At 58.0% G+C, this 14,712-nt stretch overlaps 1 protein-coding gene across 3 annotated transcripts in view; it reads left to right on the top strand.

Moving 5' to 3' along the window:
* The window catches only part of EFL1 (elongation factor like GTPase 1), a 64,924-nt gene that overhangs the window by 47,029 nt on the left and 3,183 nt on the right, over positions 1–14,712 (top strand). For all 3 annotated transcript variants that reach the window (XM_059677967.1, XM_059677964.1, XM_059677966.1), the window contains 4 exons: positions 278–409; positions 3,527–3,674; positions 4,411–5,375; positions 12,134–12,318. In XM_059677967.1, coding sequence (XP_059533950.1) covers positions 278–409; positions 3,527–3,674; positions 4,411–5,375; positions 12,134–12,318 — 1,430 coding nt within the window. The remainder of the gene's footprint in view (positions 1–277; positions 410–3,526; positions 3,675–4,410; positions 5,376–12,133; positions 12,319–14,712) is intronic.

Here is a 14,712-nt window from a genome sequence, read left to right as displayed (position 1 = left end):
CCGGGCCTGTGCCCTTGACCAGAATCGAACCCGGGACCCTTTAGTCCGCAGGCCAATGCTCTATCCACTGAGCCACACCGGCCGGGGTGAATTTTGGGTCTTTCACTGCAATCACACTGTGTCCAGGACTCCAGAGGTCGGTGCAGTCGGCCTCGTTCCTGGCAGCATGTTCTTAGTGTGTTTCCTGTCACGTGTCCTGGGTTGATGCTCTCGTTTCTCTCGTGTAAATTTGGGATTTATCCCCTTTTACTGACCCGCAGCTCTCTCCTCCCTGCAGGAATCGGGGGCCTTCAGGACTTCGTGCTGAAATCCGCAACCCTGTGCAGCGTGCCCTCCTGCCCGCCCTTCATCCCACTGGGCTTTGAGGCCACCCCGATCGTGAGGGTGGCCATCGAGCCAAAGCACCCGAGTAAGACGGCCTCGTTCTAAAAGCATGGGTGTTCCTGCTGCTGTTTATCCGTTTGCTTATTTATTTACTGGAGGCCCGGTGCATGAAATTCATGCATGGGTGGGTGGGGGTGGGGATGGGGGGTCCCCTCAGCCCAGCCTGCACCTCTACAATCTGGGACCCCTTGGGGGACGTGCGACTGCTGGTTTAGGCCCCGGGATCGGACCTAAACTGGCAGTCGGACATCCCTCTCGCAATCCTGGACCGCTGGCTCCTAATCACTCACCTGCCTGCCGGCCTGGTCACCCCCAACTGTGCTGGCCTGATCACCCCTCATTGCCCCCCTGCCAGCCAGGTCACCCTCAGCTGCCCCCTTCTTGTCGGCCTGGTCGTCCCCAACTGCCACCCCCATCAGCCTGGTCACCCCCAACTGTCCCCCCCTGCTGGCCTGGTTGCCCTCAACTGCACACAACCCCCTCTCCCCCACCGGCCTGGTTGCCCCTATCTGCCCCCCATACCCGATGGCCTGGTTGCCCCTCACAGCCACCCTGCCAGCCTGGTCGTCCCACACAGCCTGGTCATAGGCAGCCATCTTGTGAGGGTGTGAGGGTTAATTTGCATATTACCGCTTTATTATATAGGATTTTAAAGTATTTTTTATTGATTCCAAGAGGAAGGGGTGGGGGGGAAGAGAGAGAGAGAGAGAACATCCATGATGAGAGAGAATCACAGATCGGCTGCCTCCTGCACACGCCCCACTGGGGATCAAGCCCACAACCTGGGCACGTGCCCTGACCAGGAATCAAACCCTGACCTCCTGGTTCATAGGCCAGTGCTCAGCCCCTGAGCCACACTGGCCGGGTCATGACACTCTTTAAATGCATCATGTGAGACATGAGTCCTCGCATGCTGTTTCGGCCGTGTCCTGGGAACGTTCACACAGGCCTGTAACTGAGGTGAGCCTCCCAACCAGGAGGCCACAAGACCACCGACTCTTCAAGGGATGCCACCTCTCTCCCAGGAACGAGGCCTCTGTAGGCACCTTTGCTCCCCGGGGAGGCTGTGGCCTGCAGGTGCAGGGATGGGGCCATCTCTGCTTCCCGCCTGGGAGATCAGAGCATTGCTTCTCACAGCAGCACGACCCCAGTGTAAATATCTTCAGAATGTTGTCTCCATAGGCCGTATCTTTTTTTAAAAAAAATATCTATTTTTATTGCTTTCAGAGAGGAAGGGAGAGAGAGATAAACATCAGTGATGAGAGACAATCATGGATTGGCTGCCTCCTGCACGGCCCCTACTGGGGATCGAGCCCGCAACCTGGGCATGTGCTCTGAGCGGGAATCGAACCCAGGACCCTTCAGTCCACAGGCCGATGCTCTGTCCACGAGTCAGACTGACTACGGCACAAATTATTATTTTCAGCAGGAGGCCCTGGAGCCGTTTCCTGGATTGATTACCACCTCGAATGCTTCTTTTGCCTTTTTGTTGGTTTTATGGGGACTGTTTAGTGAAGAGCCCTGTTCTGAGTCTAGGCGTGCAGTAAGTGCAGTGGACTAAGTTCCGGTAGGGAGTTTCTATGCAGTGTGTGCAGTGGACTAGGTTCCGGTAGGGAGTTTCTATGCAGTGTGTGCAGTGGACTAGGTTCCGGTAGGGAGTTTCTGTGCAGTAAGTGCAGCGGACTAGGTTCCGGTAGGGAGTTTCTATGCAGTAAGTGCAGCGGACTAGGTTCCGGTAGGGAGTTTCTGTGCAGTGTGTGCAGCGGACTAGGTTCCGGTAGGGAGTTTCTATGCAGTGTGTGCAGTGGACTAGGTTCCGGTAGGGAGTTTCTATGCAGTGTGTGCAGTGGACTAGGTTCCGGTAGGGAGTTTCTATGCAGTGTGTGCAGTGGACTAGGTTCCGGTAGGGAGTTTCTATGCAGTAAGTGCAGCGGACTAGGTTCCGGTAGGGAGTTTCTGTGCAGTGTGTGCAGTGGACCAGGTTCCGGTAGGGAGTTTCTGTGCAGTAAGTGCAGTGGACTAGGTTCCGGTAGAGAGTTTCTGTGCAGTGTGTGCAGTGGACTAGGTTCCGGTAGGGAGTTTCTGTGCAGTGTGTGCAGTGGACTAGGTTCCGGTAGGGAGTTTCTGTGCAGTGTGTGCAGTGGACTAGGTTCCGGTAGGGAGTTTCTGTGCAGTGTGTGCAGTGGACTAGGTTCCGGTAGGGAGTTTCTGTGCAGTGTGTGCAGTGGACTAGGTTCCGGTAGGGAGTTTCTATGCAGTGTGTGCAGCGGACTAGGTTCCGGTAGGGAGTTTCTGTGCAGTGTGTGCAGTGGACTAGGTTCCGGTAGAGAGTTTCTGTGCAGTGTGTGCAGTGGACTAGGTTCCGGGAGGGAGTTTCTATGCAGTAAGTGCAGCGGACTAGGTTCCGGTAGGGAGTTTCTGTGCAGTGGACTAGGTTCCGGTAGGGAGTTTCTGTGCAGTGTGGAGTTTCTGTGCAGTGTGTGCAGTGGACTAGGTTCCGGTAGGGAGTTTCTGTGCAGTGTGTGCAGTGGACTAGGTTCCGGTAGGGAGTTTCTGTGCAGTGTGTGCAGTGGACCAGGTTCCGGCAGGGAGTTTCTGTGCAGTGTGTGCAGTGGACTGAGTTCCGGTAGGGAGTTTCTGTGCAGTGTGTGCAGTGGACCAGGTTCCGGTAGGGAGTTTCTATGTGCTGAGTGTCGGAAGAAGTGTATGGATCCCTTTGGGATCTTGCTGAGCACGTAAGTTTCACACGTTAGCTGTTTATACAAATCAGTTACCAGGATGAGTTTTCTTCTCATCGCCACTTGCAAGGAAAACAAACTGTTCTTTTAAGAGTTTATCTCATTGTTCTTTTCCTTTCAATGGCAAGGACATTCTCTTTTTTAAAAAAAATAGATTTCAGAGAGGAAGGGAGAGAGAGATGAAAACATCAGTGACGAGACACAATCATCGACGGCTGCCTCCCGCACCACGGATGGAGCCTACATCCCGGGCCTGTGCCCTTGACCGGGAATCGAACCGCGACCTCCTGGTTCCTAGGTCGACGCTCAGCCCCTGAGCCACGCCGGCCCGGCTGGGGCCTTCTCCTTAGATTGTATTAGTCTGACGTAGTGTAGCTGATCAGCGTGTCATCCTGTCCATCCAGGTGAGATGCCCCAGCTCATCCGAGGGATGAAGCTGCTGAACCAGGCCGACCCCTGTGTCCAGATCTTAATCCAGGAGACGGGGGAGCACGTGCTGGTCACCGCGGGGGAGATCCACCTCCAGCGCTGCCTGGACGACCTGCGGGAAAGGTCAGCTGCCCGTGGGGAGGGACGGGCAAGGGCGGCTCCAGGCCCTGGGGCTCAGTGCTTCCCGACCATCAAAGAACTGAAATTCCCCGAAACATGACCTGTCACGTGTTACCGGGTCGCAGGTTTAGCTTTGAACACCTGACATTCACTTCCGCACTTGAATCATTTTGCATTTTTATTTTTTATTTTATTATTTTTTTTAAATCCTCCCCTGAGGATATTTTTTTCTTTGCTTGTTAGAGAGAGTGGAAGAGAGAGGGAGAGACAGAGAGACACGCCGATGTGAGAAAGACACATCGAGGGGTTGCCTCCCGCATGCCCCCGACCAGGACCGGGACCCTGCAGCCGAGGTGCACACGTGCCCTTGACGGGAATCGAACCCGGGACCCTTCAGTCCTCAGGCCAATGCTGTATCCACTGAGCCACACCGTCTGGGGCTCATGTGTCAAATCTTATTAAAGCATTTATTTCCCATTCAAAACATTCTTATCGAAATAGGTGGGTTATTTATTTTGAGAATGAACACAACAGTGGAATCCTACTACGAGGAATGTTCCCATTAGACTTTTCAATCCGAAATGAGAGTGGTTTATCTCTCAGAGTAAAAGAACTTTTATGTTTCTGTGTTTTGCTGTTGTTTTTTGCAGAATTTTCTTTGTGTGATGTTTCTAGGTGGGCGTTTCAATGCTATTTTTGTTACAACCTTCTGTTATGTTTCTCCTGGGTCTGTCCGTAGGTTTGCAAAGATCGAAATCAGTGTCTCCGAACCCATCATCCCCTTCAGAGAAACCATCACAAAACCCCCCCGAGTGGACATGGTCAACGAGGAGATCGGCAGGCAGCAGAAGGTGGCCGTCATCCACCAGGCCAGAGACGACCACGGCAGAGTCCCCGAGGGGGTCCAGGTGGACGCCGATGGGCTGGTGACCATGACAACGCCCAACAAACTGGCCACGCTCAGCGTCCGGGCCGTGCCCCTTCCGGAAGAAGTCACGCGGCTTCTGGAAGAAAACAACGACGTGATTCGTTCCATGGAGCAGCTGACGTCGTCTCTGAACGAGGGCCGGAGCGCTCAGCTGACCCAGAGGACCCAGGAGAGAATCCTGGAGTTCAAGGGCAAGCTGGAGCAGCACCTGGCGGGCAGGAAGTGGAGGGACACCGTGGACCAAATCTGGTCGTTCGGCCCCAGAAAATGTGGGCCCAACATATTAGTGAACAAAAGCGCCGACTTCCGGAGCTCCGTGTGGGCGGGCCCCGCGGGCGCCGCCACCCAGGAGGCCAGCCGGTACCGGGACGTGGGCAATAGCATCGTGAGCGGCTTCCAGCTGGCCACGCTCGCCGGCCCCATGTGCGAGGAGCCCCTCACGGGCGTCTGCTTCGTCCTGGAGAGATGGGACCAGAGCAAGTTCGAGGAGCCGGGAGCCAGCGAGAGTCGGGATCCGGGGGGAGAGGGGCCCGGCGGAGCGGCCAGCTGTGCCCCGGGAGACGGGGGCGAAGGGCGGCGAGGCGGCCACCCCGAGCCCGGTGAGAGGAGGGCGGCGCAGAAGGCAGAGCCGGCCCTGGCGGACTGCTACGGGCCCCTGTCGGGGCAGCTGATCGCCACCATGAAGGAGGCCTGTCGCTACGCCCTGCAGGTGAAGCCGCAGCGCCTGATGGCGGCCATGTACACCTGCGACATCATGGCCGCCAGCGACGTGCTCGGTAAGGGGGATTATGGGCGGTCCGGCTCAGAAAACGGCGTCTCGCTTCACGTTGTCTTTTTCAATATATTTTTATTGGTTTCAGAGAGGGCGGGAGAGGGAGAGAGAGAGAAACATCCATGGTGAGAGAATCATGGACCGGCTGCCTCCTGCACGCCCCCCACTGGGGATGGAGCCCGCAACCCGGGCCTGTGCCCTGACCGGGAATCGAACCCTGACCTCCTGGTTCATAGGCCGACGCTCAGCCACGGAGCCACGCCGGCCGGGCTCTCCCAGTGTCTCTCCCTTCGGGGGCGGGGGGGGGGGGGGTCCCTTAGGCCCTCAGCAGCCTGGAGCCCGGGCACGTGGTGGCTGTTGACTTCGCCAGGTGGCACTGCATGGAGACTCATTTCCTCGCCTGTAAAGAGGGTGGTAATGCCTTGGACGTTGAGGACGTGAACGTGAGAGCACAACACAGGCCCCACAGCCACCCTGGCTCCCAGGGGCTGTCTCCCTCTGGCGATGGGGCACGGCCTCAGCAGAGCGGAGGGTGGACGGGGAAGTGCCCGGAGGAGAGGGCCCGTTCGTGGTGTCCTCCGGCACCGAGGTCCTGGGAGTGGAACTGTGGCTGTTCTTTGCGGCAGGCTCTCTGTGGCCGGTTCGTCCCTAGAAGCAGAAGTCCCCATGGGTGTTTCCCGGAAGGCGTGTAGGCTCGCCTCGCCGGGAGGGTCCTCTGGGAGGATCGGGCGTCCCGAGCAGCATTGCAGGGACAGCCGGCTGGACACTCACAGCTGTGGGCGGAGCCGGCGTGCGCCGGGAGGCCCGTCCGCAAATGGGACACGCGGTGCTCAGTGCCTCCCCGCCTTCCTGAGCGCCGGCTCCTGCTGCCGTGGGACCCCCTGGGACCCAGCCTAGACCGCCCCCCACTGCTGCTCTTCATGTTCATCGCCAGCTTCCTTAACGTGAGCAGGCAGAGGGAGCGGGAGAACCAGGGGCTCTGGCTCCCGCGGGTCCTGCCCCGAGAGGTGCCCGTGCCCCCCCCCCCCCCGGTGATGGCTTCTGTTGGGGCAGCGCGCAGCCAGCTCCAGGGTCTCCTCCGTGTTGAGCAGGAAGTCTCGTCTCCTGCTGGTTCCCGCCGTGCGGACCTCCCTTCATCCCTGTGACTTGCACCCACACTTCATTTTTTATAATCCTCCCCGAGGTATTTTCCCATTGATTTGTAGAGAGAGCGGAAGACAGGGAAAGACACAGAGAAACATCCATGTGAGAGGAACACATCGATGGTTTGCCTCCTGCACGCGCCCCGACCAGGGCCCGGGCCGGGAGGAGCCTGTAACCCAGGCCCGTGCCCTTGACCGGAATCGAACCCGGGACCCTGCGGTCCACAGGCCGATGCTCCATCCACTGAGCCACACGGCCAGGGCCTCGCAGTCACACTTTCTGCGTTTGTTTTCTAGTTTTGTGTCCAGGGGAACCCTCTCCAGATACCCCCGCTGTCGCTGACAATACGGTTTTTGTTCCCTTTCACCATTCCCGTCGCTGTCGGGTGGCCATACTCTGCCTGGTCAGCTTCCCTCTTTTTCTGTTTTTAATCCTCACCCGAGGATATGTCTTTATTTATTTTTATTTTTTAAATATATTTTTATGGATGTCAGAGAGGAAAGGAGCGGGAGAGAGAGAGAAACATCAGTGAGGAGAGAGAATCATGGATCGCCTGCCTCCTGCACGCCCCCTCCCGGGGATGGAGCCCCCAACCCGGGCCTGTGCCCCGACCACGAATCAGTCGGTGACCTCCCTCCGGTTCATAGGCCGATGCTCAGCCACTGAGCCACGCCGGCCGGGCTGGTCAGCCTCTGGACACACCCCTCAGACCAGCTGGTGACCGCACGCACTGCCTGGCAAAGAGCTGTGTTCGGGTCTGATCTGCTTTTCTTTCCCCTGAGTCCGGGGCAGCCCTCTTGCTGGAACTGGGGGATCCCCCGAGCTCATTCTCTCACTGCTCTTGGGGAATCCTCTGGTCTCTAGTCTCCAAGATCCGTCAGAATAGCCAGCTCTCCGCTTCGCGTCTTTTCCTTTTGCTTCCTGAATCGCCTGCGGCACCCTGGCCGGTGTGGCTCAGTGGCTAGAGCGTTGGCCTGCGGACCGAAGGGTCCCAGGTTCGATTCCAGTCAAGGGCACCGACCTCGGGTGCAGGCTCCTCCTGGCCCTGGTCGGGGCACGTGCAGGAGGCAACCAATCAATGTGTCTCTCTCCCATCGATGTTTCTCTCTGTCTCTCCCCCTCCCTTCCACTCTCCCTAAAAATCAATGGAAAACTATCCTCAGGGAGGATTAACCAAAAAAAAAAAAAAAAAATAAGTCGCCTCCTGCAGCCGAAGGAGGGAGGAGGCCTCGTGCTCCCAGGGCGGCCGCCTCCTGCCTGGCACTCGGAGCTCTGCCTCGAAGGCCGGGCTCTGCCGACGTCGCTTTAGTTCCCCAACGACCCCACAGACTCTCCACTGGCCGAACCCACTCCACAACCTCACATCCCCAAACTATGTGGTGTCCTGGCCAATTGGAAGTCTTTTTTAAAAAAATATATTTTTATTGCTTTCAGAGAGGAAGGGAGAGGGAGAGAGAGAAACATCAATGATGAGAGAGAATAATTGATCGGCTGCCTCCTGCACGCCCCCCACTGGGGATCGAGCCCGCAACCCAGGCCTGTGCCCTTGACCGGAATCAAACCCAGGACCCCTCAGTCCGCAGGCCGACGCTCTACCCACTGAGCCACACCATCCGGGGCTTCGTTTGCGCCCTTCCCCGGTTATCCCGATTCTGGCAGAGCGAGCGTGTGTTCCCCTGCCCACTCCCGTCCGCTCTGGCTTCGCTCCCGTGCCTTCCGCACCTCGAGGTTGCTGACGCTGAGGTCACAGCCGTGAGCGGCACACGGCCTCGTCTCGAGGGCGTCACCCAGCGGGGGCCGCCCGCTGGCATCCGATGAGCGTGGCCGGGTCGGTCTGCACGGCCACCAGCAGCCACACGCCCGGCCCGGCCCCAGCTCCATCTCACGCCCGTCGGGGCCCATCTGCATCCTGTGGCCACATCGGCTCCGTTAGCCGTCGGCTTCTCCGGGCGGCGGAGGACGGGGTAGAGGGACCTGGCGTGGGGACCCAGGAGCGCCCACCATCGCTGTGTGTTACCGACAGTAACAGGAGCCGCAGCCGAAAGAGAGACGGCCTTCCCCTTGGAAGCCTGCCTTTCCCTTTCCGTCGCCTTCTATAATTTTTGTCCAGAATAGTCCGTTCTGCGTGCGCGCATCCTCATGGGAGAAGCAGGCCCGCGTTTCGCTCTTTGCATTTATTGCCGATTCCATAGACCCGCGTCCGTCTGGCCGCTCAGTGGTCGTGATGTCCTGTCAGTTTGAGGTGCTGTCAGTGACTTCCTGTCGCCCCCAAATCGGGTCCACGTTGTTTCCTGTTTGTTTACTGTTAGAGAAAACGTGGCTGTGCACAGCTGTTTCCTTTCCTAAGCTCTGGGGGGAGAGGGGGCGGGGGGGCCCCCATGACTTTAATGCCCACACTTCCGGCTCTGAAAATGGTAGGACTGCAGACGGGTCTTCCTGCCTGCGATGGAGGGGGAGGCGCGAGTGATCCTACATAATAAAGAGCTGATGTGCTAACTAGAGCCAACAGCCCAACGGCCGTCTGGATGAGGTTCCGGCCGAGCCCCTTGCACGAATTCCGTGCCCCGGGCCTCTCGTGGCCCGTGACGCCCAAAGGAGCACGCGGGGCAGTGCAGCCCAGGGGCGACGAGATGCTCCGAGTGTGGCTGTCACGGGAGACTGTGGGGCAGTTGCTTTTGAACGGGCTCAGACCATAACGAGGATTCGATGATGGGGACGGCCGGAGTGTGTCCCGGGCGGCAGAGACCGAGCTCCGAGTGGGGAGCCGGGCGGGGCCTGTGGGCGCGGAGTGGCCTGCCTGAGCGCGGGGTCCTCGCTGGTCGGGGGTCCCAGGGCTGCAGTAGAGGCTCACGGGGCCCCAGGGCCTCACGTACCGGCTGAGACATGGAGGGTGAGATCTGTTTATTTTTATTTGTATTGATCACAGAGAGGACGGGAGGGGAAGAGAGAGAGAAACTTCAGTGATGAGAGAGGATCACGGATCGGCCGCCTCCTGCACGCCCCGTCTTGGGGATGGAGCCCACCACCCGGGCATCTGCCCTTGACCTGGAATCGAACCGTGACCTCCTGGTTCACGGGTTGACGCTCAACTTCTGAGCCACACCAGCCGACCGGGCCAGGTGAAGTCTTTAAAAGGGGAGCCCTGGTCAAAACCGTTTCAGTCGGCTGACGGTTGTGTTGCCACTTATTCCGTTGGATGTCTCTCCCTCAGTGCCTGGCACACAGCGGGCACACGGCCTTCCCTGTGGGCGTGAGGCGTGATGGGACAGATGCCCAGCTGAAGGGCTATCGGAATATTAGCAGTGAGCCCTGGCTGGTGTGGCTCAGTGGGTAGAGTGCCGGCCTGTGGACCGAAGGGTCCCGGGTTCGATTCTGGTCGAGGGCACGGACCTCGGTGGCAGGCTGCTCCCTGGCCCAGGCTCTGGTCAAGGGCACATTCAAGGAGGCAGCCCATCCATGTGTGTCCCCCACATTGACGTTTCTCTCTGTCTCTCCCTCTCTCTTCCTCTCTCTCTAAAAACCAACGGAGAAATATCGTCGGGGGAGGATTAAAATATACATATGTTTGCAGTGAGAGGCCACAAGCTCATATGTCCCCATTGCTGCGGCCTCGCTAATTCCACCATGGGCACAGTGGCCGGTTAGCGGGGCCCGGCGCAGCCACACCTCGGCCACACCTGCCTGAGAGCCAGGCACATGGGGCGGGGGGCGGAGGGGGGGTGATTAGCTGCTGCCTTTGTCCCGGGACCACATACATCGCTGCACCCCCGTCTCAGGATTTAGTTTTAGTGGAATTAAAACTGGCTCAAAGCACATGATTGATTACACTTCGCTTCAGTTACAATTACTGATTCAAGCCGCACGGCCCGTGGCGGAAGGGGCGGGGCTGCTGGCCCCTGGCCGGCTCTTCACGGTCCGTTTTCTCCACTTTAGTCATCCTTTCTGCCTGCCCCCTCCACACGCACGCACTCTCTCACACTGATGTCCACACACTCACACACACACACTGATGTACACACACACACACTGATGTACACACACGCACACACACACTGATGTCCACACACACGCACACACACTCACACACACACACACTCACACTGATGTCCACACACACACACACACACACACTGATGTACGCACACACACTGATGTACACACACACACACACACTAATGTCCACACTCACACACACACACAACTCACACACACACACACACAACTCACACTCACACACACACACACACTGATGTCCACACACACACACACTCACACATACAACTCACACTCACACACACACACACTCACACACACACACACACACTCACACACACTGATGTCCACACACACACACACACACACTGATGTCCACACGCACGCACACACACACACTGATGTACACACACACACACACGCACGCACTGATGTCCACACACTCACACACACACACACACGCACTGATGTCCACACACTCTCACACACACACACACACACACACACACACACACACACTGATGTTTTGTATTTAATAAGCCACCTTAAAACTTTTCTTAGTCCGGCCTGCATGGCTCAGTGGCTGAGCGTCGACCTAGGAACCAGGAGGTCAGGGTTCGATTCCCGGTCAGGGCACAGGCCCGGGTTGTGGGCTCCATCCCCAGTGGGGGGCGTGCAGGAGGTGGCTGATCCATGATTCTCTCTCATCATGGATGTTTCTCTCTCTCTCTCCCTCCCTTCCTCTCTGAAATAAAAAATATACATATTAAAACAAAAGACTCACTGGAGTAGAGGGGAGAGATTGGCCAGGGCAGGGGCCTGGGAAGGGGCTACGTCTGGAGCGTTGCCCGAAGAGGCGATCAGGAGCTCCCGAAACCACAGACGAGTCACGGAGAATGCGGGCTAAGAGAGGGCATTGGGCCAGGAATGGGGAGATGGTGGTGGAGTTTCAGCAGCTCTCACAGCCGGGGCGCCTGTGGAGTGAGAGGACACACTGAGGAAGGGGAGCCGCCCAGGCGGGAGGGCGGGGCTGCGAGGGAGGGGGTTTCAGAGAGGGGGAGAGGGGGGGAGAGAGAGACATCCATGATGAGAGAGAATCATGGGTCGGCTGCCTCCTGCACGCCCCACACTGAGGATCAAGCCCACAACCCGGGCCTGTGCCCTGACCGGGAATCAAACCAGTGACCTCCTGGTTTCTAGGTCGATGCTCAACCACTGAGCCACACCGGCCGGGTCATGCTTTACTTTTTAAATGAACACTTATAAAGCATCCCTGCTTTTGGAAACCAACATTATTATTATTATTACTTTTACTACATATTTTATTGATTTCAGAGAGGAAGGGGGAGAGAGAAATATCAGTGATGAGAGAGAATCACGGATCAGTTGCCTCCTGCACGCCCCCTACTGGGGATGGACCCCACAACCCGGGCCTGTGCCCTTGACCGGGAATGGAACCCGGGACCCTTCAGTCCCCAGGCCGCCGCTCCATCCACTGAGCCACACCGGCCGGGGCGGAAACCACAGTGATGGGGAACTGACCTCCGTTCGCGCGTGGACGGTCACCGGGCCGTGAGGCAGCGCGGCCTCGTGGGGCTTGCGGAGCTGAGAGATGCGGTGTTGCAGGCCGGGTCTACGCCGTCCTGTCCAAGAGGGAGGGCCGCGTGCTGCAGGAGGAGATGAAGGAGGGCACGGACATGTTCATCATCAAGGCCGCGCTGCCCGTGGCCGAGAGCTTCGGCTTTGCCGACGAGATCCGCAAGAGGACCAGCGGCCTGGCCAGCCCGCAGCTGATCTTCAGCCACTGGGAGGTAACACCCCCCCCCCCCCGCCCCATCCCTTCCTTCCATCGCGGATGTGCGTCCTGCGGCCGACGCCCAGGGCCGCGAGCCCTCCCCCCGCCCTCCCAGCCCACCCCGCCACCCTCCCGGGCCCTTTGGCCTCCTGATGGCTCTGCTGGTCGGAGGGACGGGAGGAAGCAAGCAGACGGTCTGTCCATCCATCCACACAGGGGCCTCGATCACGTGTGCTTATCACACACCCCGTCCTCATCTGATGTGAAGTTTAAAACAGCATATCCCCTCCTTCCTTCCCTCTCAAGATACGGTGTAGGTTTTACAAGGAAGGCAGACTTTTTCTAAAGTAAAGCTTTAAGGAACGTTCTGAGGAAGAGTATTTTGTAGCCTGGAGAGGAGAAGCTGACCTGTCATCAAAAAGGAAGACGTCACAGATCCACATCGCAGGGCGAGGAGAAAGGGTGGGGACACGTGGCTTTTAACTTAGGGGGGAATCATAACGGGGAGGGGCAGGCAGTCCGGCCTCTTTTTTTTAAAATATATTTTTATTTTATTATTTTTTAAAATATTTTTTATTGATTTTTTACAGAGAGGAAGGGAGAGGGATAGAGAGTTAGAAACATCGATGAGAGAGAAACATCCATCAGCTCCCTCCTGCACACCCTCCACTGGGGATGTGCCCGCAACCCAGGTACATGCCCTTGACCGGAATCGAACCTGGGACCCTTGAGTCCGCAGGCTGATGCTCTATCCACTGAGCCACACCGGTCAGGGCTTAATATATTTTTATTGACTTCAGAGAGGGAGGGAGAGAGAGAGAAACATAAATGACGAGAGAGAATCACGGATCGGCTGCCTCCTGCACGCCCCCCACTGGGGATGGAGCCTGCCACCCGGACATGTGCCCTGACCGGGAATCGAACCCTGACCTCCTGGTTCCTAGTTCGACGCTCAACCACTGAGCCCCGCCGGCCGGGCAAGGATGAGTCTGTTAACAAGTAACTTCAGAGGAAAATAGTGAGGACGGGTTTGCTCCGGGTTCGCGCTGCCCTTTGCCATCCCTGCCACCTGTCACCTCCCGTCCCCAAAGCCTCGCCTCGGAGAGCCCTGACGGCGACATCGTAATGACCCGTCACTGATCTGGCATTTTCTGCCTGTTCCTGGTTTTCCCCTGTCGTTAGGCTTAGCAGTGACACCGTGTTGGGATCTGGCTTCTCCCTCCACGGCACTTTCCCCACTCGTGTCCGACACCATGTCATTCACAAGCAAGAGCTTTAGAGAGGCAGTGCTTCCAAAATACAGAGAAGATAAAGCGGCAGGCATTTCCCACGAGGAAAGCTTTGCAGTCAGCGATCGCATCGCTTCTCTCCCTGCACTTCCCCTTCTGAGAAAAGGCGCTAATAACAAGCGCAGAGAGAGACGTGTTCCCAGCCGGGCTGTCCCCCACGTGTGCCAGCCCCGCCTCAGGATGCGCTGCTTAACACCCAGATCATGCTGAGGGGCGGCCGGAGGTCACGCAGGGCGAGGGACACGGGGTGACAGCAGCGAAGGAGTTCATTTCCCACGTGCAGCTCCCCACCTGCTGGCCGCCGTCGTGGTGGAAATTGGGCCAGAAATGAACTGGAGCTCCCGAAGCTCTCTCCTCCTGGGCTCCTATTATTATTACTGGAGGCCCGGTGCACGGATTCGAGCACGGGTGGGGTCCCTCGGGGCGGCCTGCAGGGATCGGGCCGAAACCCGCAGTGCAACGCCGCCTGCAGCTCCTACCTGCTGCTCCCGCTCATCCCGGCCCCACTGTGCCTGCTGCGGGCTCACGCCCCATCAGTCCCAATCGGGAGAGGCTCACGCTGCCACAGCAGCCCTCACCAGCCATGAGCCCTGCGTCTGGCGCCCTCCAAGGGGAGTGGCCTGTGGGATCAGGCTGAAACCTGCTCTCCAACATCCCCCGAGGGGTCCCGGATGGCGAGAGGGCGCAGGCCAGGCTGAGGGACCCCACAGGTGCACGATCCGGCCGGGGAGGGACCATGGGAGGGCTCCGGGGCATGTCCGGCCCATCTGGCTCAGTCCTGACCAGCTGGACCCCAGCAGCAAGCTAACCTACCGGTCAGAGCGTCTGCCCCCTGGTGGTCAGTGCATGTCATAGTGACTGGTCGGCCAGTTGACTGCCTTCTGGTGGTCAGTGCATGTCATAGCGAGCGGTTGAGTAGCCTTAGCATGTCATTAGCATATTATGCTTTGGTTGTTGGGTTCTGCCGTCTGGTCTATTTGCATATTACCCTTTTATTATGTAGGATCATTTTTTTATCCAAGCCAACAGCCAGCTGGCCTCCGGGTGCCTTCCTTCCTGAGCATTGGAAAGGGGCATCAGATCCCCGGCAGGCAGGTGCACTCTGGGTGAGCCCGTTAGGA

This window comes from Myotis daubentonii, chromosome 21 (assembly GCF_963259705.1).
Source record: "Myotis daubentonii chromosome 21, mMyoDau2.1, whole genome shotgun sequence".
NCBI classification, from domain to species: Eukaryota; Metazoa; Chordata; class Mammalia; order Chiroptera; family Vespertilionidae; genus Myotis; species Myotis daubentonii.
Note: the sequence above shows the minus strand (reverse complement) of the source record. Positions and strands in the feature narration are given on the sequence as shown.